Genomic DNA, 24,449 nt, shown 5'->3' with positions numbered 1-24,449 from the left:
AGAGCGTCTTGCTCCCTCCCTCTCTCCTTACCCTGAAGGGACTGATAAGCCACCTCCAGTCTGAGAGTCTCTCCTGCAAGTCTATCTTGGATGCTGCAGGCTAATAACTCTGCTATAAGCATCCCGGCTTCAGCATCCATCAGGTTGGCTGGAAGGGGAGGGAACGGAGAACAAGGGGCCTATCTATCGGCATCCATCATTTGCCTTAATAGCAATAAACTAGCCCGTAATAGAGGGTGTCACAGGATCAATGTTCTCACTTTAAAAATAAATGGCTGGGGCTGCCTAGGCCATCACTAAAGTGCCAAGAAGCCATTATGCTTTTGACAGCAGTGGGTACCAAAAGAGGCAACAATTTAATTGCTTGGAAGTCCCACATGCAGCCAGGGAAAAGGGGGTCTGTGGCGAGTTGCAGCTGGCAACTGAAGCCCAGGGACAGGCTACCCAACTCCTGCAGCAAGGATCCCCCACAAGACACCTGTATCTAAACAGCCCCCTGGAGCATGGCTGGCTCTGCCAAGGCATCAATTAGATTTATGCCAGCTGGGTGTGAGAACCTTAATAAATGAACAAACAGACCAGTGTGTGTGGTTGTCTGGTAAACCACCCAAGCATTGCCTGCTATTCCCACATTGCAAACGGGAGGCAATGGAGAAGGCTAACAAATCAAAGGTCCGTATAGTTCAAGCTATGGTTTTCCCAGTAGTGATGTATGGATTGAGAGCTGGACCATAAAGAAGGCTGATAGCCAAAGAATGGATGCTTTTGAATTCTGGTGCTGGAGGAGACTCTTGAGAGTCCCATGGACTGCAAGAAGATCAAACCAATCCATCCTTAAGGAAATCAGCCCTGAGTGCTCACTGGAAGGACAGATCCTGAAGCTGAGGCTCCAATACTTTGGCCACCTCATGAGAAGAGAAGACTCCCTGGAAAAGACCCTAATGTTGGGAAAGATTGAGGGCACAAGGAGAAGGGGACGACAGAGGACAAGATGGTTGGACAGTGTTCTCAAAGCTAGCAGCATGAGTTTGACCAAACTGCGGGAGGCAGTGGAGGACAGTCCATGGGGTCATGAAGAGGCGGACATGACTAAATAACAACAACAACAAATCTGCACCTTGCAAGGAGTTTGAATTCTGAGTTGCGCAACTAGGATGTCTATTAAGAGAGAAAGCCTGAGCAGCTGAGAAGAACCTGAGCAGCAGGTTACGAGGGAAACTCAGGATTCCTTGCAATTATTAATCTTTATTCTGCTTCATCCCCCTTTCAAAGCAGGTTATGAATCACACGGTGTTATTCATAGAGAAAGACAGGTATTTATCTTACAAGCACCTCAGGGTGGTTCCCCTCCTACACACTTTTAACTTCACAACCGCCCTCTGAGGTAGGCAAGGCGGAAAGCAATGACTGCTCTGACACCAATTAGCAAGCTTGGTGGCTTTCATGGACGCCCAGTCCAATATTCTAGCCACTGGTTCTCAGAAGGGTAGTGGTCTCCCACTTCCCTGGAGATCTTCAAGCAGAACCTAGATTTCCTGCATCAAGTGGGGGTGGGAATGTAAGTTTAGCTGGCCTACAAGGAATCCTCTAACTATAGGATTCTATGAAAACACAAAACACATTACTTTTCCAAATTTGGAACAGACTAAAATGGAGCAGCTATGTATTTGGTCCCCCAAATCCATTCAGAAATATTCATTTTCTCTCTCTCTCTCTCTCTCTCTCTCTCTCTCTCTCTCTCTCTCCCCACCCCACTGGAAAACTGTTTGCTCACTATGCATTTGAATACTGCATAACATGGCCGAACCAAATTTTGAATGATGAGTCTTAAGGTGGAGTTTTGGTAAACAGCATCTGTCATGGATGCTTTAGCTGAGATTCCTGCATCACAGGGGATTAGACTAGATCATGGGCCAGCAAACCTTTTCAGCAGGGGGCCGGTCCACTGTCCCTCAGACCTTGTTGGGGGCCGGACTGTATTTTCGAAAAATAATAATGAATGAATTCCTATGCCCCACAAATAACCCAGAGATGCATTTTAAATAAAAGCACACATTCTACTCATGTAAAAACAGGCTGGTTGCCGGACCGTCTGCGAGCCAGATTTAGAAGGCGATTGGGCCGGATCCGGCCCCCAGGCCTTAGTTTGCCTACCCATGGACTAGATGATCCCTGAGGGTCCCTTTCAACTCTACAATTCTATGATTTGGATGCTGTTTCGAATTGAGGGGGAAGGATGAACTTTTCACAGCTGCACTGATTTTAGCAACTGATTTCAAAACTGCCCTGGTGGCAGTTCTCCCCCACACCCCAATTTCTTAGAATTCCTGAGCAATCCTGGGTAAAAGGCTGCTAATCATTTGCATTTGTAACACAAATTCTCAGGGTGGAAGATAAGACATACTTCATGCTGTTTCTGAAAGTTAAAGGGGGAAATGCTGCTCAGGGATGCTTGAGCCAAAGATTCAGGGCTACCACCCTCTTAGTTCCCACCCTCCTAAAAAAAAGACAGCAAAACCCGATACTAAGCCTCCTCAACTGACAGGGAGATTCCCTCTCCAGCTACCTTCTTTGTCGGATCCTGACCAGGAATATTTCTGGAACGACTTATTGGAAGGGAGAGGATCCATTTCCAGCACCTTGTAGATCTGCCCAAAAGCTGACTGTCTCAAGGCATGCTGCAAGAAAGAAAGGTTATTTTCAAGCCCCATTGCTCCACAAGCTTCTCCTAAACAGGCTACGCTCTGCCCCGCTGGCTGATGCCAACCACCCAGGTAACGGAGGCATGAGAAAAGAACATGAGGAGAGAGAAAGCCCCACCCCCATCAGCAAGCAACACCTGCGCTGCAGGTAAGACAGGTGCCAACCCAGTTTTTCCTTATGGAAGAAGACTCTTGAGCTCTGTAGGAAAAAGCAATCTGCTCTTCCTCCCCATTCCCTGACTCCTGCAAGGAAGCCAGTTTTATGACACTTGAGAGCTACATATTTTAGAACTCTATTTTTGTGCCTGCAATTATTTCAAAGCTGATTTTAATGTTGTATTTTAAATTGCTGAAATCTGCCCTAGGACCTAATGGTGAAGGATGTAGGACATCGAAAAATTCCAGTTCCAATTTATAGGAAGGCATTCAGGTTTAGTATTAAAACTCCACAGACGGAAAAGCCCACTAATTTCACACCCAAACCACTCCACCGTCAGTCAATTTGCACCCCACCCCAAACCAGTTCATTTTTAATTAATCCAGTTGACTTCCCAACAGATCCTGCTCTGAATAAATGAAATTCACCTTCAAGTACTCACACAGTCATCTCAAGATACAGTCATCATAAACTAATCCCCCTGCCCAACAGATAATCTGCCTAATAACACAGATTTCCCCCCAGTTCAGTTTTCCCAAAATCCATTAACCACCCAGAAACTCTCAGAGAAAGATTCAAGGTTCACAGTCCACAAGGCCATGTTTATCAACTTCTCTGGAAGAGGGAGCCATTTGTGCTCACCCCCTGCTTCCAAAGCCCAGAGGGAGGGAGAGGGAGGAAGAGTCCAGCTTGAATACACATATTACCCATACATAAAACATACAACTTAAAATGCTGGCTTTCTAAAACAAGTACAGTCATACCTCATGTTACGTTTGCTTCATGTTATGTTCTTTCAGATTATGTCCCATAGCAACCCGGAAGTACAAGAAAGGGTTACTTCCGGGTTTTGCTGCTCGCGCATACGAAGAAGTGCAAAACGACATCACACGCATGTGCAGAAGTGGTGAACTGCAACCCTCACATGTGCAGATGTGCAGTTGCGGGCTGCACTCTTTTCATGTTGCGAACGGGCCTCCAGAGCGGATCCCATTCGCAACCAGAGGTACCACTGTATTTCAGCCACAGTAGCCAATTGGTACTACATCTCCTCACTCAAGGTGGTATTACAGTGGTGCCCTGCAAGACGAACGCCTCGCAAGACGAAAAACCCGCTAGACGAAAGGGTTTTCCGTTTTGGAGGCGCTTCGCAAAACGAATTTCCTATGGGCTTGCTTCGCAAGACGAAAATATCTTGCGAGTTTTTCCGACTTTTTTTCCCTCCCCCCCCCTTTTCTAAGCCGCTAAGCCGCTTATCTGCTTATCCGCTAAGCTGATAAGCCGCTAAAAGCCGCTAAAAGCCGCTAAAAGCCGCTAAAAGCCGCTAAAAGCCGCTAAGCCGCTAATAGCGCTAATGCGCTAAGCCGTCAATGGGCTTGCTTCGCAAGACGAAAAAACCGCTAGACGAAGAGAATCGCGGAACGGATTCTTTTCGTCTTGCGAGGCACCACTGTACTCAGTTAGGATGCAATTACCATATACAATGTGCAGGATGCAGATGTTTTCCATAGCCAACGTTAATGTCACAGGCTACCTTGGTTGTTGTTTTTTGTATTCATAGAACGTTGGTCAGGAAGCCTATGTGCTTATTTTGTTTTTGACCCAAATGAAAGCTCTGCACTAAGGGTTTTCCTAGGCTTGCCATACATCAGGAAAATTCCTGACATGTTCTGGTTTTGGGGTGTAAAGATGGCACCGGGGTGAATTTTGCTGAATTGGCAAAATGTCAGGGGAAACCCAGATGTATAGTAACGCGATGGGAAAAGCAGCAGAAACAGACACTTGTGGCTACAGGAGATGAACAAAAGGTGGCCCAGGATGCTCTCCCACCCAGGCATCTGGCACATTTTACCTGGGCACTGTGGGTAATGGCTTCTCTCTGTTGAACAGTCAGATTGGACAAGGCATCCGTTGGCTCCCGCTCACATGGATCATGCACACCGGGCCCACCTGTGGGGCAAGAAAGCAGGACAGCTCAGATCAGCACCAAGGACTTTAGGGCCAGGGAGTGGGGATGCTTGGCCCCTTCCAGGTGCTGTTGTGGCTGCACCTCCCCGCAGCCTCAGCCGGCAGGGCCAGTGCTCAGGGATGGGCCCTGTAGTTCAGCAACCCTGGCGACCCGTCGTAGCCCTGGGCTTCCTTCTTTTCTGAACTGCTGTGAGGACAAAATTATTAAGGAAACCAGGTAGTTTCAGCAGAATAGGGGCAGGGTGAATGACCAGCCAAAAGCACCTTGGTGAGGTGGGGTTTCTCCAAATGAAAATGATAAGGGCCTAATTTCTCTATTATTCTAGGACTGTTCATTCTGCCATGTCTTTAAGCTGATGCTTTTAAGCCAGCTTCTGCTGTGTTTTGTGGGATTTGACCATGATTACCGTATTTTTTGCTCTATAGGACGCACCGGACCATAAGATGCACCGGACCATAGGAGGGGGGGAACAGGGAAAAAAAAAATCTCCCCCTCTCTGCTCAGCGCCCCTTCAGTGAAGCGGCAGGAGAAACGGAGCCCCTTCCATTTCTCCTCCTGCTTCGCTGAAGGGGCGCTGTGCAGCTCTCCCTCTCTGCTGAAGCCAGGAGAGTCTTGCTCTCCGGGCTTCAGCAAAAGGAACCCGAAGCCTTCGGAGCACAGCGCGAGTTCCCGCTGCGCTCCAAAGGCTTCAGGCGGCTATCCCTGAAGCCAAGGAGCCTGCATTCGCTTCATAGGACGCACACACATTTCCCCTTAATTTTTGGAGAGGAAAAAGTGCATCCTATACAGCGAAAAATACGGTACTTGAAGAATGTGAGTCCTTGTGACTGCTCAGTGGGGCAGGAAACAGGGATACCAATGGGAAGGATGGATGGAAAGCAAGGAAAGTCTACACCGAAGCCTTTACCCAAGTATCTTTTCTCACAGTGAGAGATCAGGAGCAGACCTTGGGGGAGAGGGAGGACTCTAGGTCAGTGGTAAGAGAATCTGCTTCCACTGCAGAAGGACTTAGGTGCAATTCCTAGCAGGTCCAGTTCAAAAGACCAGGCACCAGACCATGGGGAAGACTCTCCTTTCTGCTGCCAGCCAGAGCAGACACCACTGGAGTAGACAGACAAAGAGTCTGACCAGATATAAGGAAGCTCCCTTAGTTCCACTACACTCTTCTCAATGTAGAGAGAAGGGAAGAAGCAAGCCTAAAGCCGGCTCTCACCACAAGGAGAAAATAATGTCCAAATGAACCAAGGCATTTTAAAACCTATCGTAATGTAAGCGAAAGAGCCCCTCTGTGTTCAAGCACCACCTATTTCAAAACAGAACAAAGACTGCAAAATGGTACAGATTGCCCAATAAAACCACTGCATTATTAAGAGACTTTCAGTGGTGCATGTTTCTTCCTTCCAAGGGTGTTAAAACAACACTCAATTGATTCACTTGCTTGGGGAAATACTACTTTAAAAACTCACAGGACTAGGACTGAGGCTGGCACACAAGTAACAAACAGGACAAGTTGAAGAGATGTGTGCCCAGGCATGTACCACCCAGCACCTCAGGGAGTGCCTGTGGCAGCTCTTACCAGGTAGCAGGATCCCTGATGCCAAACACTCCATCACTCGCCGCAGAGCTTCACCGGCACCCAAGGGTCTATTGCACGTGCCTATGGCTTTCTCACAAATGAGCTCCAGTGGCTAGAAGACATTTAGACCTCTGTCAGTATGAATACCACCCATGGGGAAGAGGCAACGTTTGTTTGACACTTGGGTGCTAGGTTTTCTACTTTCATTCTGCATCAAGGGGTGGGGATTGTAAGTGTGTGTAAGGGAAGATGGCGTACGCTTTAAAATGTTTGCATACCAGGAAATGGTGGCATGAAGTGTGCATTAATGAACTGTGGGGTTGAATGTTTAAGGAAGGAGATGCGTGCAATGCCTGGGCAGACAAAGGGGACAAGGGGGAAATCACGCACAGCAAGGATGGGGAATCTGTGGCCCTCCAGATGGGTGTAAGACTACAACTTCCAGCAGCCCTAGCCAGCATGGCCAAGAGTCAGGGATGATGGAAGCTGTAGTTTAGCAACATCTGGAGAGGGACAGGTTCCTCATTCCTGAGCCACAGACTGCTCTTCATGCCCAAGCTCTGGTTAAATGAACGGGAGCTACATCAATTACTATCCATTCCAATGGGCTTTTTCATAGGAGAAATCCCCAAATGGATTGTGTCTGTGGCAAAAGTAATTCAATTCACTTCCCACAAGGGTATCAGAAGATCCATGTCGAACTGTGCAAACAGTTATAGCTCTGTTTACTAAGGCAAGTGGCCCAAGTGAAGGGCACTTTCTTCTGACATGCAGTTAGATTACTGCAATGTGCAGAGCTGCTTTTGAAGGTGGTTCGGAAACTTCAGCTGGCGCAGAATCCAGCAGCCAAGCTGCTCACCAGGGCAAGATGGCTTGAGCTCATAACGCCAATCCTGGCCCGACTGCACTGGCTTCCAATTAGTTCCCAAGCCCCATTCCAAAGTGCTGGTCTTGACCTATAAAGCCTTTTGCAACTCGGAACCACAATAACTCAAGGACTGTCTCTCCTTATATGAACCAACTCAGATCCCATAATCATCATCTGAGGTCCTTCTTCAAGTTACCCCTCCATGGGAGGAGAGCAGCAACACAAGAATAGGCCTTCTCAGCAGTGGCTCCCTGTTGGTCGAATGTTCTCCCTCGGAAGGCTTGCCTGGTGTCTCCCTTACATATCTTTAGATGCCAACCAAAAGCATTCCCCTATAACCAGACCTTTCTTTGGCCTTCAACTATCTGTGACCTTTTACAAGTTATGTTTTTAATAAATAATGATTTTATTTTATTTTAAAATCCTCAGTACTCTTTGGAATGAAGGAAATGATGAGCTTGTAATCTCTCTTTCCCCCACCATGCAATTTAACAACCCTTTTCCAACTGGTGGGGCTCAATTTCATTCCAGTACTCACCCATCCTTTCAGCGGCGCCCAAGTGTGGACTCTGTTGCACAAATCTCGCAGAATACGCAGAACAATCACGCAGGACTTTAGTCCATTTGCCCTTGCCTAAAACAAACAGAATTGTTCCTATCCACTTGAAAAATGTCCAGCATAAGCAGTTTTTTTTAAAAAAAGCAAGCCTCTGTGTTTTGTTTTTAATGTACAGGGATATAAGGAACACTCTTTTACATACAAACATGCATAACAAGAATATGACAGCAAAAAAAGTTACCCAAAACAAGGGGGGTAGAATTGCTTTTTTCTTTTTTAAACAGGAGGCAGGATAAGAAGAGGAAGAAAGATTTTTTTTAAAAAAGCAGCATTATGACATCGCTTTGTAACCATTCCAGACCATCACATGTGAGAAGCAAGTGGCTCACAGATCTGCAATATCTCAGCTGTAGAGTAGAGAAGGGTACTGAAAACACTAAAATATAAAAATAAAAATAACAGAGGTGGCATTTCTGATGTGTTTCAAAACAGAAAGAAAGAAAGACAGACAAAAGGGAAAGCGGGGAAAGCAGCAACTTCTACAATAAGGTAAGAACGAAAAGCCCAACCTGGAACCATTTGGCGTGCCGCAGAGACGCCAAAGCATCAAGGCATTTTTGCCTGTCGAGTAAGTCCGGAGGGTCTTTCATCGGAACACTGTCTACTGGGAAAAGGGGAATATAAAGAAAAACAGAGACAGACACCATTTGACCAAGGGGGTTTCTGTCACAAAAACACAGAAGACTTGGCAGCATGAAGAGGGGGGTGGGGGACTTAATAAGGCTCCCAGAAGTCCTTTTGATTCCACCCCAAATTTTATTCTCTTTTCCCAACACTGCAAAATGACATTTCATAAAATAAACGAAGCCAATTTTTGAAATAGTAAATATGTGTCCGTGTAAAAGAAGGCATTTTTCCCCCCAATTGGCCACAGTGAATCTGGGATCTTATTAATTTTTTAAATTTAAAAATGTAACACATCGGGGGCAGACCATAAAAAGTGTGACGCTTTGCACCATCCCTGCTACTTTTAAAGACTTTTGGAGTTGAATGGAAAATGAAACCAGAAGAGATTTACAAAATATTCAGCACATCCTGGCGCCTGGGAAGGACTTTGGCAGTTCCCCTCTCTCTGAATGTAGTGATCAATTCTTTATTATTCTCACCCCAGCGCCCCCCTTCCAATTTACAGGGAGCGAGGTCTGGGATGTTTAACAATGATCAGATATTGCCATTAAAACCCCAGGAGCCAAGAAACTCTGTGCATTTGGCAACTGCACAAATGTCTCAGCCAGAGCTGCAACCCAGATGCAGTCACAACTTGGCAAGACAGCAACACCACTATTGACGTTTATGCTCTTTTCACTCTCTCTCTCTTTTTTTTTTGCAAAAAACAACATACTTTTTTGCAGCAATTAAACATGTTTTAGCCAATTGCAACTGGACAATCTACAGCATCTTTATTTTTTCAGCACAGAGAAATTCATATCCACAAGGATTCTCTTCTCTTTTTAAAGCCACACCACATTAAAGCTCAGATGGCTTTAAAGGGGATTAGAGAATTTCGCTGGAGGAAGAAGGCAAGGTTATTAGTGACAACCAGTCCCAATGGCTGCATGGAAGTTCTGGATTCAGAGGCAGTATTCCTCTGAATAAGAACCACTTGGGACCATGAGAATGAGGGGGTTATTGCAAACACACCCATGTGTAGGGACACCCCAGAGGCATCCACTTGGCCACTATGGGAAGCAGAACACTGGCCTCGGTCCTGTATACCTGAAGGAGCGTCTCCACCCCCATCGTTCTGCCCGGACGCTGAGGTCCAGCGTCGAGGGCCTTCTGGCGGTTCCCTCCCTGTGAGAAGCAAAGCTACAGGGAACCAGTCAGAGGGCCTTCTCGGTGGTCCTGTAGGACTACAAGAAGTTCTGTGAGGAGTAATTTAAGAAATATTGTAAAAATGGAAAGGGAGAAATTATTTGTTAGAAAAGGTAAAGGCAATATTAAGTTAAGAATTGTAGGGGAAATAATCAAGATGGAAGGCTATCAGAGATGCTGAAGGAAGTCCAAACAAGGACATATGTATAATAATTTGTGTGGTATGTCTTTAAAAAAATTTGTATGCTAAAAATTAATGAAAAATATTATAAAAAAGAGGGCCTTCTCGGTGGTGGCGCCCACCCTATGGAACGCCCTCCCTTCAGATGCGAAGGAAATAAGCAGCTTCAAAGACATTTGAAGGCAGCCCTGTTTAGGGAAGCTTTTAATGTTTAACAGACCACTGTATTTTAATACTTTGTTGGAAGCTGCCCAGAGTGGCTGGGGAAACCCAGCCAGATGGGTGGGGTATAAATAATAGATGATGATGATGATGATGATGATGATGATGATGATTAGGACTTTGATCTGATCAAGCAGAAATTTTCTTACATTCACAGGAGATATATGAGATGACTGTGTGGGTCTCAAATATTAGTTAGGGGAGGGGCCATGTCAATACCACACTTCAGAGCACATGCACAAGATCCCAGCTAAATTTCCAGTTATTTTTTTTTTGGGGGGGGGGGTGGAGTATGTTTCTTCCCAGAGATTTCAAAAGTCCTGTAGTAAAGAGGGAGGGGAAGCTGTGGCCCGCCTGTTGCTGCAGGTCAACAGCTCAAACCATCCCTGACACGCTAGCTGGGTTGGCAGGAGCTGGGAGCCCAGCAGCGACCCTGAAGTAACCAGTACCATGCCAAACAGACCAATATATGGGGAGGGGGTCATAGCTCAGTGAGAGCACCTGTTTGGCATGCAGAAGGCCTCAGGCTTAATCCTGACCATTGCCAGTTAAACGGTTCTGTGTGAACCATCCAGGGTGAAGGCTAGCCAGAACAGCCTGCATTGGGCTACCTGGGCTAACACAGCACAAAGCAGCTTCACATACGCAAAGCAGAAATGCTTGTATGCTTTGGCAGGGGACAAGCTGTGCTGATAGTCATATGCAGTATTTTGGAGCTCCAATAAAACAGTCTTCCAACATCTGGGCAAAAGCTGTCCTGATGCATTGGGCTGCCCACTGTCAGAGACAGGTGATGGTTGATGTAAGGGGGAAGTCAGGAGCCTCAGATTTCCAGGAAGGCAGGCAGGTGAGGCAAGGTATGGTCAGCACATTGGAGAGGGACTATGGTGTGAGTTTCGGGACCATGACTAGCGATCCTGTAGCTGAGCCAGAACATCAGCAGCATCCTGGAGCAACTTGCATTGATATAGCCAGGGCCAGGTGTTCATGGGGCAGAGCCCCACACCTTGAACTCTGTATCTGGCAAGGTAAAGGCCTAGTGCCTTATTCTGCTGCCACGGGTTTCTTCTAGGTACTGGAGTTTCAAGCTGTGGGAGTATTGTGCATGTTATGTGGTGTTAGAAATCTCCCAGGCGCAAGGTGCATTTTGCACCTGGCATGGTCCAACTGCGACCATGTGAAGCTCTCTGGACTGACATCGCCATCTGGCTGGCCACTCCAGCTTTCTTAAGCAGGTAAGCAGAATAGCTTGTCTCCAAGGAGTACATAGTTAACCCCCCTCCTCAGTTTTAATCACTACAGTGACCTTGTAAGATAGGTTAAGAGGCTGTAACTGACCCAAGGTCAGCCACTGAGCTTCATGTTTATGTTTATGGATATTGTTTTACATATTTTCTTATGTGTATCATTTGACATGGTTTTGCTGTGCTTACTGTGCACATATGCTTATAAATTTACCTACTGTAAGCTGCTTTGAGATTTTTCAAATGTTAAATGGTCTATAAACAGAAATGATGGTGGTGGTGGTATCTCATCAGGGTTCCGCTGATCTCTCTGAGCAGCCTGCAAGAGAAACACCTGAGTCTGATGACAAAGGCTCCTCTTCTTCAGGACTGTGGGGAGGAGATGTGGACTCTGGTTCCTACAGACCAAGGCATGGCTCCATCTCCTTGGGGCTGCTGTCATCAGAGGACTGTATCTCTGAGGAACCCTGCTCTGGAGCCATAAAGAGAGTGACTTAAAAGCTTAAAATTGTTCTCTCTCATTGATGGTATGGACATGGCTTACTGGAACATTAGATATTCAAGAAATTTCATTTCCTGAAATAAAATTATTTAGGCATCCTCTCTTATTGCTGAAAGAGGATCCAAGTTTACTTTATAAAAAGTAGCTGGGTTTATCATTTTATCTACTGCGGTCTGGAAAGCCTGAAGGTTCAGCGTGTCACAGCCCTATGCAACCCGTAATCTAGCAGAAGAAATTAACAAGCGTAGAAGAGCATAAACCTCAAAGAAAATCCAAAGCCGTCTTGATTTGCAGCTTTCAGCTCTGGCTGTGACCAAAAAGGAGCTACAAAGCGCCACACAGTTATGGTTCAACCCATATTAACTTTGCAGCAGATATTTGCATTGTTCTTTGCATTACGCACATCAACAGGATTGCAACACTCCCAATAAAAGCTGCAAAGTCGTAAATGGGATTAGCTGCTGGATGCTTTTACAAGCACAATAAAGGACAGTTTGGAGATTTTTTTAAAAAAAGTTGCTGTTTTGTTTCTCCCCTCCAACCCCAACTCTTGCCAGCATCTTTTATTTCGGTGAGTGGAAAGGGTCTTTGACATTTCCTTTCTCCAATGGTTGAAACTAGGATATTTTCTGATGCAGAACAAAAACATTGTGCATGCATCTGGTGCGGGGAGTTGGGGGAGACAATAGAAACATCTGCTTCAACACCATGCTTTGGACAATACAGCAACCAGTGGGTGAGTAAGAATCTCTTTTAATAAATTGCGGGGGTGGGGGAAAACAAGAAGAGAGACTGACCGGCTGCAAGGCCGCTCCACCAACCATGCAGAGACCACCTGGGCCCACCTTGCAGGGAAATCGTGCAACCAGGTAACCATTAAAGCTGCTGGCAAAGCAAGCACAACCTTAAGAGCGGAACAAATGAGGAACTTTGCTCAAGTAAGACAGATTCTGTCTGCCTTAATAAGTTACCTGGAAGAAGATAACTATCACCCAAAAAACCCAACACCCACAAGGGCTGGGCTTCCACAGTGCTCATTTAGCATTAATTGAAGAGGCCACGGTGAATGTGTTAGGAAGCCTTGGAAAGCAGTGAGGCTCTGAGAAGCTCAGTTTATCCTCTCTGTTTCCGCAAGGCCGAGTCCCCCACGTCGCAGGCAGCCAATGCATGAGAGTTAAGTGTTGCAGAGGAACAGAGAGATGGAGAGAAAAGTGGAATCTTCAAGGGGGTGGCTCACAGCGTCAGGACTGGTTTTGGCGACCCTCACTAGAATAGGTGTGCCAGCTCATGCTCTGACCGTCAAGGAGGCAAAACATCTGCAAAAAAGACATTCGGGTGGACAGGACTGGGTGACTTTAACCACTTCATTACACGGGTGGAGGGGGGAGAGGAATGTAAGCAAGGAAGAAAGGACTGTGGGGCAGTGCCGCAAACACATCTGGGGTGAAATGCAGCCATGGGGAACTGCCCTCCAGAGTGAAAAGCTCCGTTCTGCCTTGGGCTGGGCCACCTGTGCTCCTGCTAACCTCCACCTGGCCCATTAAAACTGCAACCCTTCAGTTATTTGTATGCTCCCTTAACCCAAGAGATTTATTAGTTTTTAAATGAGGCTGGGTCAAAAAGCTGCAGGCTTTCCTTGGGGAGGTCTTCGCCCTTCTGCTCACCCACCCTCCAAATTCAGCCCAGAGACTGAGCTGGGTGTCAGGTCTGTTGGTGCAGGATAACTAAAGGCAGCTCATTTGCAGAGTTGGGCCAGTGGGACAGGGCAGGGAGATCTGAAGGGACCAAGAAATGAGAATGAAACATATTTCTACCTAGTGGGAAAGGAGAAACTTATATGCACACGGCAGAATAATTGATTCCTTCATTGCAGGGGGTAGATGAATTCTATAATTCAAAAGAAGGATTTGCAGAGGAGGGGTGGAATCAGCACATTTTTTAAAAAAGGGCAAAAGAGAATTAAAAAAGAGATTTTTAAGGGCCCACTGAGTAAAGTGGCAGCGTATGCATTTATTAGGGATGGGGGGGGGGAGACCTGTGGCCCTTTCTCTCCACATGTTGATGGGGAACAAACCCCCCAGCCAATAGGGCCAGTGGTCAGGGATGATGGGAGCTGTAGCCTAGCAACATCTGGAGAGCCCCCAGTTCTGTGCCTCTGGTATAAATATATAAAAACTCCAAATTATTACAGCTAAAAAAGAAATGGTCAGCGGCTGACAAAACTATAGGAACGCCGGGCCGTGCGGCAAGCGCAAGGAATATCGCCTAGCTGTCACAGCTGCAGCAGCAGCAGCCCTGGCGCTGGGTTCCTCCGCCGCAACCAGGAAGGCCAGGCCAGGTGACATTCCTTGCGCTTGCCACCCAGGTCCAATCTTCACAGCTGCAGCAGCGGCTCCAGCACTGGGTCCCTTTGACAATGGGGGGGGGGAAAGGTGGGAAAGAAGGGAGGGCAGGTGCTATCAGGATTCACGTCAGCTGCACGGCTCCCTTTGATGGGGCGGGGGGGGGAGAGAAAGGGCTGGCTTGGGGGGGGAGCTGCTTTAGGGGGAGAGAGAAAGGGCTGGCGGGGGAAGAGAAAGAACTTTTGCCTCCCTTTCCTCCCCCCCCATAAACTCCCCCCTCCTGTGTCCAGTTAGCCACTTCCTTCCACACAGCACCCTGTGCACGCTCCTCGTCCCTCCAACGACAATGGGTAGATCACTGCTGCTTTTTTATACTGGTAGTAGATCACAACCTTTTGGAAGTTGGATGTGCCTGCTATATATCAAGGGTCATGATTTATCTAGCATACGATCCCTCTAGTTCTCCTTCTCGTTCCCTCTACTAACCACAAGCCTTGCCCACTCTCAGCCCTGTTGACCTCTCTTTCTTCCATTCTTTTCACAAATAAGAACAGCTAAGAAAAGGTGGGTGGGAGGCTGATTTTTTGCCTCTGGGAAAAATCAAGGTAGTAACTGCGTAAAATGATTTTAAGAAACCAAACCCACCCCAAACCTAAGTTCTTTATTCCCAATGCATATTGAGTAGATAAGAACATCAGAAACTCCCTTCTGGGTCAGCCCAAAGGTCCACCTAGTCCAGCCTCCTGGTCTCACAGAAGCCAACCAGATGCCCCAATGGGAAGTCAACGGGCAGGATCCGTGTGCAGCAGATCTCTTTTCCCTCACGTTGCTCAACAACTGGTATTTAGAAACCTACTGAGTACACATTACTCAACACTACAGGTAAAATGTGACCATCATGACTAGTAGCTATTGATTGACAAATTTGTGACAGATGAGGCTAATCCACTTTTAAGGCCGTGTAAAGTTGGCCGACACTACATCTTGTGGCAAATTTCAGAGTCTAACCATACGCTTTGGGAAGAAGTACTTCCTTTTGTCTTTTTCAAATCTCCCAGCATGCAGATCCATTGGATGTCTCCCACTGGCTTGTAGTTTAGAAGAGAGGAAGGTTCCTATCCACTTCTCTACACCACACAGAATGTCATTTTTCAAATGAGCAGAATTGGATTGCTTTGGTACATCAGTGAAGCACATTCTCCTTGAGAAAAAAGTGTTATCCTCAAAAATATACTGGGATTTAAAAGAGAGTATCTGTTTCTCTACCACTGTTTCCATGCCTCCTTAACAACTCAGTGATTCCTCACATATCTTGTATTAATTCCCGATTCTTTCAATCCATGCCTGGAGGGAAAGTCTGGATTCTAATAAAATGCTTACAATTACGATTGCTAAGCCAAGGGCTGGCATTTATCCCTGCTAAATTAATGCAGTTTATTAGTTGCAGGGGCCCACAAATTTAGGCCAGGCTTGGTAGTCAACCATTGCCTCTGGTAGTTTGCAAAACTGGGCCACCTTGCTGCCTGCCTCACAAAGGTAAAAGCAAGCAAAATCCTTCTGAATTCACTGCCTACAGAGAGTGTTTATAGGGGAGAAAAAGCAAGGATTTCTGCTCCCCACTGAATCCCTGCAAAGGCAAGGGCTTGGTGTGAGGCATTCAGCCTATTACCTTCCCAATTCCCACTTCCACACATCCACATCTCCAACCCACCCAATTTGGCCATGAAGCACCCCATCACCATTCCACCTGCGTGAAACACTTCTCCTTCCAGGGGCTCCAAACACCTGTCCCCAATTCCATCCTGAAGGAGACAAATTAAAACTGACCAACGCTTCTCATAGTGATGATGGTTCAGTGTGGGGTGGAGGGCAGGGAGGGGAGAGGGGAAACAGAGGAATATGTGGTATGTCTAGAAATGGAGAAAGAGCAACCAGGAGGGGTGGGGGTCCAGTTGCCTCAACCTTCATGACAGAGCAGCACCAGTTGATCAAAAGTCTGACATTGCTCAATGGCTAAATTATGGGGAGGATAAAAAGCACTGGAGTCACGAGGCAGGAATTCTATTCCAGTGGGGATGAATGGGACAACCCTATGCGTGCCTACTCATAAGCAAGTCCCATGGAGTTCAATGTGGCCTACTCTTGGGTAAGGGGGTACTTGGGGTAGGGTTGGTGGGTAACATGGCAAGAGCCCTGCACACCATGCTCAACTTTATCACCGGCTTCCTATGAATGCAGAGGAAACATCCTCCATCCATGTCTTTTCTTGTGCCTGAATAGCAAAGTCCAAGTGCGTAACAGGAGATGGGACAAGACACGGCGAGGAGACAGATGACACCCAGAGAACGTTATGTGCAGCGGTTTAAGTATGGCACTTTAGCAGTAACCTCAACTCTGTCCTGCTCATGGGTATTATTGGCTTAAAGGTAAACACACATCAATAATTAGCAGAGAAGGGGGGTCTTCTGGAGAAGGAAAAATACCCACCAGCTTCATCACTACCATGTTGGGCAACGCATTTGTGAGAAGCCCCTTCTCCAGAGTATCCACTGTTAAGGCTCAGATTATTTAACACAGCATTTAATCAAAAAGCAAACAGACTTGGTATCTGTTGTTAACCGATAGCAAAACTGAAAGGGAGCCAGCAATGGAATTTGCTAGGTGTGCCAAAGTCCAAGCTGAGCAGGTATAAAAGTAGGACCTGACACTCGTTCTGAAAGGAGGCAGCAGAGGCACAGCACAGTGGTTGCCTACCTTTAACATACACACAAAGCCACAGAGCTAGGCGGGGGCCAAAAATCCCAGCCAAGGGGTAGGCAACCTGGTGACCCTCCAGGTGTCACTGAACTACAATCACCCTTGACCACTGGCTACTCTTGGCTGGGGCTGAAGGGAGTCCAACAACATCTAGAGCAGCCTTTCTCAACCTGTGGGTCCCCAGATGTTGTTGAACTACAACTCCCATCACCCCTAGCTAGCAAGGCCAGAGCTCAGGGATGATGGGAGTTGTAGACCAACAATATCTGGGGACCCACAGGTTGAGAACCGCTGATCTAGAGGGTACCAGGTTGTCTAACCCAGTCCTGTCCACCCCTTCCCCCACTCCAGAAATATGAGCTGATCAATTTAACAGTGGTTCCCGAAGACCAGTGGTTCCCCAAATGGGTAGTATAGCTTGGGGGGGGGGGAATTACTGGGGAGGGCAAGGGATATGTAAATGATTACCAGAAACTGAAAAGCTGATATCACTGTTCATCCATTTTGTTGAATTAGTTAATTAAACTAAAATATTTTAAATTGGATTTTGAATTAATGTGCAATTAATTCTTACTGTTTTGGGTTTTGTTGTTATCATCTTCCCCATTGGGTCATGCAAACCACTTTTTCAAATACTGCTTTTATGGGGTAGGAGGCACTGAGGATGAATTTATGGAACCAAGGGGGCAGTGGTCAGAGAAAGTTTGGGAACCATTTGTCTAGACCAAATGATGTTTGCAAAGCTAAGAGTTATGTATATGGAAAGATTCTGTTCCATCTGGATAGGAGAGCAGTCTGTTTCTGAAATAAATTTAAAGTCCTGCTTGCAGCATACTCAACGTCAGGAACAGGAACACAGTCTTGTTGTCCAAAAACTTAATCATAATCATTTTCCCATGGGCAACATGTTAAGAGTTTGGGTTAGAAGGATTCCGGTCTTGCCTGTCTTAATGGAGGCAGCCCCCACAACAGCGGGGGATCGTCGACGAATGAAAAACAAAGATGACAGAGGGCAAATCATCCTTGCAAGTTCCCGCCAGGGACGGGGGAAGGGGCTTCACTCACAGTTCATCTCAGTACCTGGCTCTCACTCTGGAATGGAATGTGGGAGGTCAGGGGCTGCTGAGTGCAAAAGCACTTTGCCTGGCGAAAACCCTCCTACACCGCCATTAAGAAACAGAGGTTCTCCTTTTAGCTGGCTTTAAAATATTGGCATATGGGTTGCAACAACATATTGCCAAATATACCAGCTACATGGATCAAAAGTTTGAATTGAAATAAGATTTTCTTTGGTGTGAGAATCCTTTGGGGGGAGGGAAGCCCACAATTTGTTTATTCTAAGCTTCTTTTATATATTTATGATTTGGCAACCCACTCCAGAATATAAAATAAAAATATATTTACAAGTGAGGAAGGGAGGTTGGAGTAATATTGATATTACCAAGCAAAAAAATGGAAACTGTGTGATTTGAAATGAAGAAAAGAGGGGGAGGGAAAGCTCAAATATGACTGTGTTGGAAAGACAAAGCAATCCCCCTCACCTCCATTTAAAAACAACAGACAAGGAAAGAGAGACTGAGATTTGTGTGTTCTACTGACAGAATGTAATGTAAGATAAAGTTTAATTGGGCCATAAATCTCCAGCTGGAAGGAAAAGAATTTGGGGGCTGTGATAAAAACCCTGCAGAGATTCTGGGAGTTGGAAAGGAGTATTACATTATTTTTCCATGTATAAGATGCCCCCTATTTTGGGGGACTACAAATTAAGGAAACACCCCTCAGCATTACCTGTGCATAAGATGAGACCGAATTTCAAACCTAATTTTTTGTTTAAAAAAACCTAATATTATACACGGAAAAATACGGTAAATCTTCAGAGCATCTGAAAACTGCCCACCTTTTCCTAGGTTGAGGGGAAAATGGCAGAGATCTACGACATGTTTTACTAGTTAGACAGAATGGTTTCTAGCAGACTGTCGCCTGTTCCGAGACATCGAAGCAAGGGACGGAGAAATAAGACCTCTGAGAAACTTGGAGATTCAGTTCCGCCTGAAGCCATGATGGGAGAAAACAACAGCTGGGACGTGAAAGAGGCAACACCATATATGGACAGAAGGAATCTCCATCGATATAACAGTTTTCACACGCAGGGCAGAAGAAAGATAATAGTTTTGAGTTCCACACGTGAAGCTTTATAAATTTATATATTGTAACATCACAAATGGAAATCACTAATTCTGTAGCAGTTGATTAAGGATTATTGTAATTGCATTGTAACTGACGCAGTGAAATGCACCGAAACCATCAGGCAGGGAGTCACTAGAACTAAAATGTATTAATTGGAAGTTGATTGGCACTTTGATAATTGTATAATTTGGGGATTAATTGTTCTTGTTATAATTTGGCTATTATTTGGGGTATATTGGAAAACTTATAAAAATTATGTAAGAGTTGGGGATTAGTAGCAAAAGCAGTATCTCAGAGGGAAGAAAACGGGTGGGTAAGCTGTGACCCTCTAGACGGGCTCCAACTCCCATAAGCCCCAGCCATCATGGCCAATGGTCAAGGATGGTTGGGAGTTCAACATCATCTGGAGAACCAAAAGGTTCCCCACCCCAGGAATAAAAATTAATAATATTTTAGAGCAAGACCTGCCTTAACAGAGAGATTTTCACACAGGGATGAGAAGAGGGGCAAGATGAACCTATCAGAAGAGTCCATTCTAACATCTAGGGTCAGCCATGGAAAAGGCCCTGAGTGAACCATGTTTATATGATATTGAAAGCTGACTTGGGTGGTCTGTTCTGAAAATAGTGTCCTAGTAACAATCTCATAAACTAACAGAGCTAACTGAAGGTTAGCAACTGTACTCCTGTATACAACTTTCTCTGAACGGGGCTGTCGAATCCCTAGTGAGATCAGATGCTTCTAACCATCCTTTTGGCAAGTAAACTGAGGTTTGCTGGTAGCACAACAAGGAGAGAGAACTCCTTTTTCACCTGCACAGTATAAGGACGAAAATCATTAGCACAATCAGGAAAACAAGGGAACTCCTCTCAATACCTCCGTCCTTCTTCTCAGCTTCGTCCCGGATTAGAGGGGAGGTTAGGGTCACCTTGAGAGTTAGCGGAAGCTCCTTTGTGCTACGGATGATGACGGCTGCCTCACCCACATGATGCTCCACGTGATATTTCTCCTCTGTGAGTTTCTGAAAGAGTTCAGAATTGCTCAGTTGAGTCACTGCAGTGGGAAATCACAATCTCAGCAAAGAAAAAGACGTGTTTATGCTGGATGGAGCTGATGGGAGTTGTAATCCAAATTTTCAGGAGGGCAAAGTATTGACTAACTTCCTAGAAACTGTTGCTTTGAAACAATTTGAAAGCCAACACGTGAAAACCAAACAACCCATCTTCTCATTTTCCTTCCACTGGAGATGGCAAGGCCAATATAATCTTCTCCCTCTAAGTCGGGCTGAGAACTTGGAAGTTCTCATTATTTATGCATAACTCAGGGAAGTTTGTAGTGGGTCTATCTGAGCACCCAGGGTTGATGGGGACACCCTGTTGGTGTCTATGTGGATTATTCCGAAAGTGAATCCAACCCCAGCAACAGTTAAAGTAGAGGTATTAGAGCTGCCAGGGGTTCAAAGGCCAGTCTGAACTAACACGTATTTTCCTTTTTTATAAAGGGCAAGTCAGAAGGAAGATACAGTGGTGCCTCGCAAGACAAAATTAATTCGTTCTGCAAGTTGCTTCGTCTTGCGGTTTTTTCGTCTTGCGAAGCACGGCTATTAGCAGCTTAGCGGCTATTATCGGCTTAGCAGCTTAGCGGCTATTAGCGGTTTCATCTTACGAAGCAAGCCCATAGGGAAATTCGTCTTGCGAAGCACCTCGAAAAACGGAAAACCTTTTCGTCTTGCGAGGCATTCGTCTTGCGGGACACCACTGTACCCCTATCCATTCTCATTCTCCACTAACTGAGCCCCTTACAAAGTGGACAATATATACTAAATAATAATAACTTCTCTTGACACACATAGTTTAGTAGGGGAGTTGGAGAATTAGCTTTATGAGACATCTGTGATTACTTTTTTTTAAAAAAAATAATAATAGTAGTACTATTACTTTTAAATTCTGAAAACTATGTTAATTTCTCTGTGTGAATTTTTTAAATTATTTGTTCTGGCAGCTGGAAAATTAAGAGCTAAAATTGTGGCTCCCAATGCTGAAAGTTCTTTCTGTTTTGCAATGGCTTATAGCCAAAGAAATAAAGTTGTTACTTAGCTGCCTACCAACCTAGTGAGAAAAAGTTTATTTCTTTAATAACATTATAATCATTAGAACTATTTATTAGATGTAGCTTTACAGATAAATGAGAGGGCAGCTCCAATTCTGAGAGAGAACAAAAACAAAGCTGGTGTACCTAGGCTTTGTTAGGTCAGGGCCGAGACACCCATTCCCCCCCCCCCCCATCTGTGTTGTCTACATTTGTTACTGTGATATCTGGGTTTCTTGACTTCCTTGAAACTGATGTTTTCAGAACTTCTTGACCCAAATAATTTTGATGCACATCTGGACTTTCAAAGAGACATCCCACCGAAAGGGACCACTGCAGGACAGATAATACACTCATACAAAAGACATAGCTGTCAACTTTTCCCTTTTCTTGCGAGGAATCCTATTCGGAATAAGGGAATTTCCCTTTAAAAAAGGGAAAAGTTGACAGCTATGACAAAAGAGGGGCAGGCTAGGCAGATGCACAGAATTTATTTTTTATTCATTCAGTTTATATAGCATCCTTTATGAAAAGATCCCAACAACAGTAGGAACACATTAGGTAAAGGTAAAGGTAAAGGTACCCCTGCCCATACGGGCCAGTCCTGACAGACTCTGGGGTTGTGCGCCCATCTCACTCAAGAGGCCAGGGGCCAGCGCTGTCCGGAGACACTTCCGGGTCACGTGGCCAGCGTGACATCACTGCTCTGGCGAGCCAGAGCCGCACACGGAAACGCCGTTTACCTTCCCGCTGGTAAGCGGTCCCTATTTATCTACTTGCACCCGGAGGTGCTTTCGAACTGCTAGGTTGGCAGGCGCTGGGACTGAGCAGCGGGAGCGCACCCCGCCGCAGGGATTCGAACCGCCGACCTTTCGATCGGCAAGTCCTAGGCGCTGAGGCTTTAACCCACAGCGCCACCTGCGTCCCAGGAACACATTATGGAGCACCAATTATAAAAATCATAATAAAAAGAATAATAACCAAAGATGAGCATATCCATGGCTATGAGTCCCATGTGTTGGGGACAAAGTGCAGAGGATGCTTATCACTTCCATACCTTGTGGGGAGCTTCTGCTGGCCCACAGTTGAAAACAGAACACTGGGTTTGGTCTGGCCTGGTCATTCTCAAATATGCGATCTCACTGTTAAGACAAATGAGTCTCCTGGGTTTTTAGGGGAGAAGGATGTTGCAAGAGAATTGCATGCTGAGTGTTCGGCTTTCTGCAAACCTGTAAAAAGCCAGCACACTTTTGGGTTACAGAATTTTGGTTCCTGAACTGTGGCCATGTATCACGGCACAGCAAGGGCACACTGAAAAGAAAAAAAGATGTTTCCAAGCCATCTCCCTGAGCAACAGTCAGAAGGAACAAAGCAGAGAAAAGCAAGGCACTTTTGCCATTTCTGCTCACCTTCTCTGGAGGATAGCCTAGATTTAAGGGCAGAGAACAAGCGATTCATCTTTAAACTGTTTCAGGTTTTCCATGGTGTAAAATTCAGTTAATGTTTCTTCTTTGCCCAGGACAGCATTCAATTTTTAAAATAAAAAACACCAGTGCTGAGCAGTGCTTAGCTGAGCCATTCATCACAGCCACAGACAGCCCTAATTTTACTCACCTGGATTTGGATGGGGAGGTTGTCTTTGACGAGAGACAGTAAGGTCTCGGTGGGCTTCTCTTTGCACATAAGAACCAGCTCCAAGTCCATGTCGTCTTTTATCAGCAGACCTTTAGCTACCAAGCCAATCCTCATCACGCCACACAAGACCCGGCCACCATGGTCCCTGAAGACAGGAATAGATATATTTTCCCCAGAACAATAATCACAGTGATATTTTGCACACTCAACATGTGTGTGCATGTCACAATATGTTCTGCTTCACACCCTTAGCACAGGGCAACAATTTTGCTGCACCCTTATTTCAAACTCCTGAAACAGACAGAGGGCTATGAGTAATAACAAGGAGAAAACCTGTAAGTAATGAGTTTATTTTCCAGAGGTGTAACTCTGTTATCATCTCTTGCAGCAAAAAGAACAAAGAGTTTTGAGGCACTTAAAAAACTTCCTCTGCAACTAACCTTAGGGAAACCGCCCTTGAACAAAGAAACTTCAATGAGAGCCTCCAAGGAACTGCCACACAAAGGATCTCACTGCTATCATTTGTGGGCTGAATTGGCATAATGGATTTTTATCATATTACATGTGTTAACTAACTTGCCAGTTCCCAAATGCCTGTCTTGTCAATTACTCCTTTGTTTGTTGTTAACCATCACATAAGATAATTATTAGGATCTGTACTTTTTGGCATTTCCTTTCCTTTTGACATCACTGTTCAAAATCCTACCCACTGGGTTGTAAACTTAATGCATCTGATGAAGTAAGCTCGAGTCCATAAAACTTTATGCCATAACACATTTGCTATTCCTGAGCTTCCCCTTAAAATAAACAAGATCCCTCATGGTTCTAAATCAGGGGTCAGCAAACTTTTTCAGCAGGGGGCCGGCCCACTGTCCCTCAGACCTTGTGGGGGGGCCGGACTGTATTTTGGAAAAATAATAATGAATGAATTCCTATGCCCCACAAGTAACCCAGAGATGCATTATAAATAAAAGGACGCATTCTACTCATGTAAAAACACACTGATTCCCAGACCGTCCGCAGGCCGGATTTAGAAGGCGATTGGGCTGGATCCGGCCCCCAGGAAGTGGCGATGGCAGCTACCCAGGGTTTCAGGAAGAGGAGTCAACCTAGAGGTGCCAAGATTGGACCTTTGACCTTCTGCAAGCCAAGCATGTCCGCTGCCACTAGCCTGCTGCCCCTTCCCTATTTGCAGTCTTTGTAAGTACTAAAATACTCTTAAAAATAAATGAAACTGTTGCTGTATCAGGGCCATATTTAGTTGAAAGAAAGTTATTTTTAAATTGATTCAACTGACTGAGGGATGAGGAACCTGTGGGCTTGTGGGAGCTGGCAGCCTGCAACTGCCACCAGCATCCCTGACCATTGGCGTTGCTGGGAGTCCAGTGACATCTAAATGAAGACAAGATCCCCAGCTCATTATGTTGGAAGATTCAGGAGAGAGGGAAGGAAGTCCTTCTTCACACTGTTAAACTATGGAACTCTCTCCCACAGGAGGAAGAGATGGCTACCAACTGGGAAGGCGTTAAGAGACAAGTTCATGGAGGAGGAGAGGCTCTCAATGGCTGGGCTCTTCTGAGTAACA

General features: G+C 45.7%; 1 protein-coding gene across 8 annotated transcripts in view; it reads right to left on the bottom strand.

Annotated features, from left to right (window-relative positions):
* STRBP (spermatid perinuclear RNA binding protein) overlaps window positions 1–24,449 on the bottom strand; it is a 120,145-nt gene that overhangs the window by 25,009 nt on the left and 70,687 nt on the right. For 6 of the 8 annotated variants that reach the window (XM_079962068.1, XM_079962064.1, XM_079962066.1 and 3 more), the window contains 7 exons: window positions 22,844–23,009; window positions 20,018–20,162; window positions 8,401–8,495; window positions 7,811–7,906; window positions 6,405–6,516; window positions 4,712–4,809; window positions 2,567–2,678 (listed from right to left, as the gene is read on the bottom strand). In XM_079962068.1, the coding sequence (XP_079818194.1) occupies window positions 2,567–2,678; window positions 4,712–4,809; window positions 6,405–6,516; window positions 7,811–7,906; window positions 8,401–8,495; window positions 20,018–20,162; window positions 22,844–23,009 (824 nt within the window). The remainder of the gene's footprint in view (window positions 1–2,566; window positions 2,679–4,711; window positions 4,810–6,404; window positions 6,517–7,810; window positions 7,907–8,400; window positions 8,496–20,017; window positions 20,163–22,843; window positions 23,010–24,449) is intronic. The other 2 variants (XM_079962065.1, XM_079962067.1) reach the window with 1 other exon arrangement.

This window comes from Podarcis cretensis, assembly GCF_951804945.1.
Source record: "Podarcis cretensis genome assembly, chromosome: Z".
NCBI classification, from domain to species: Eukaryota; Metazoa; Chordata; class Lepidosauria; order Squamata; family Lacertidae; genus Podarcis; species Podarcis cretensis.
The sequence above is the reverse complement of the archived record's forward strand: the minus strand, read 5'-3'. Positions and strand labels throughout refer to the sequence as shown.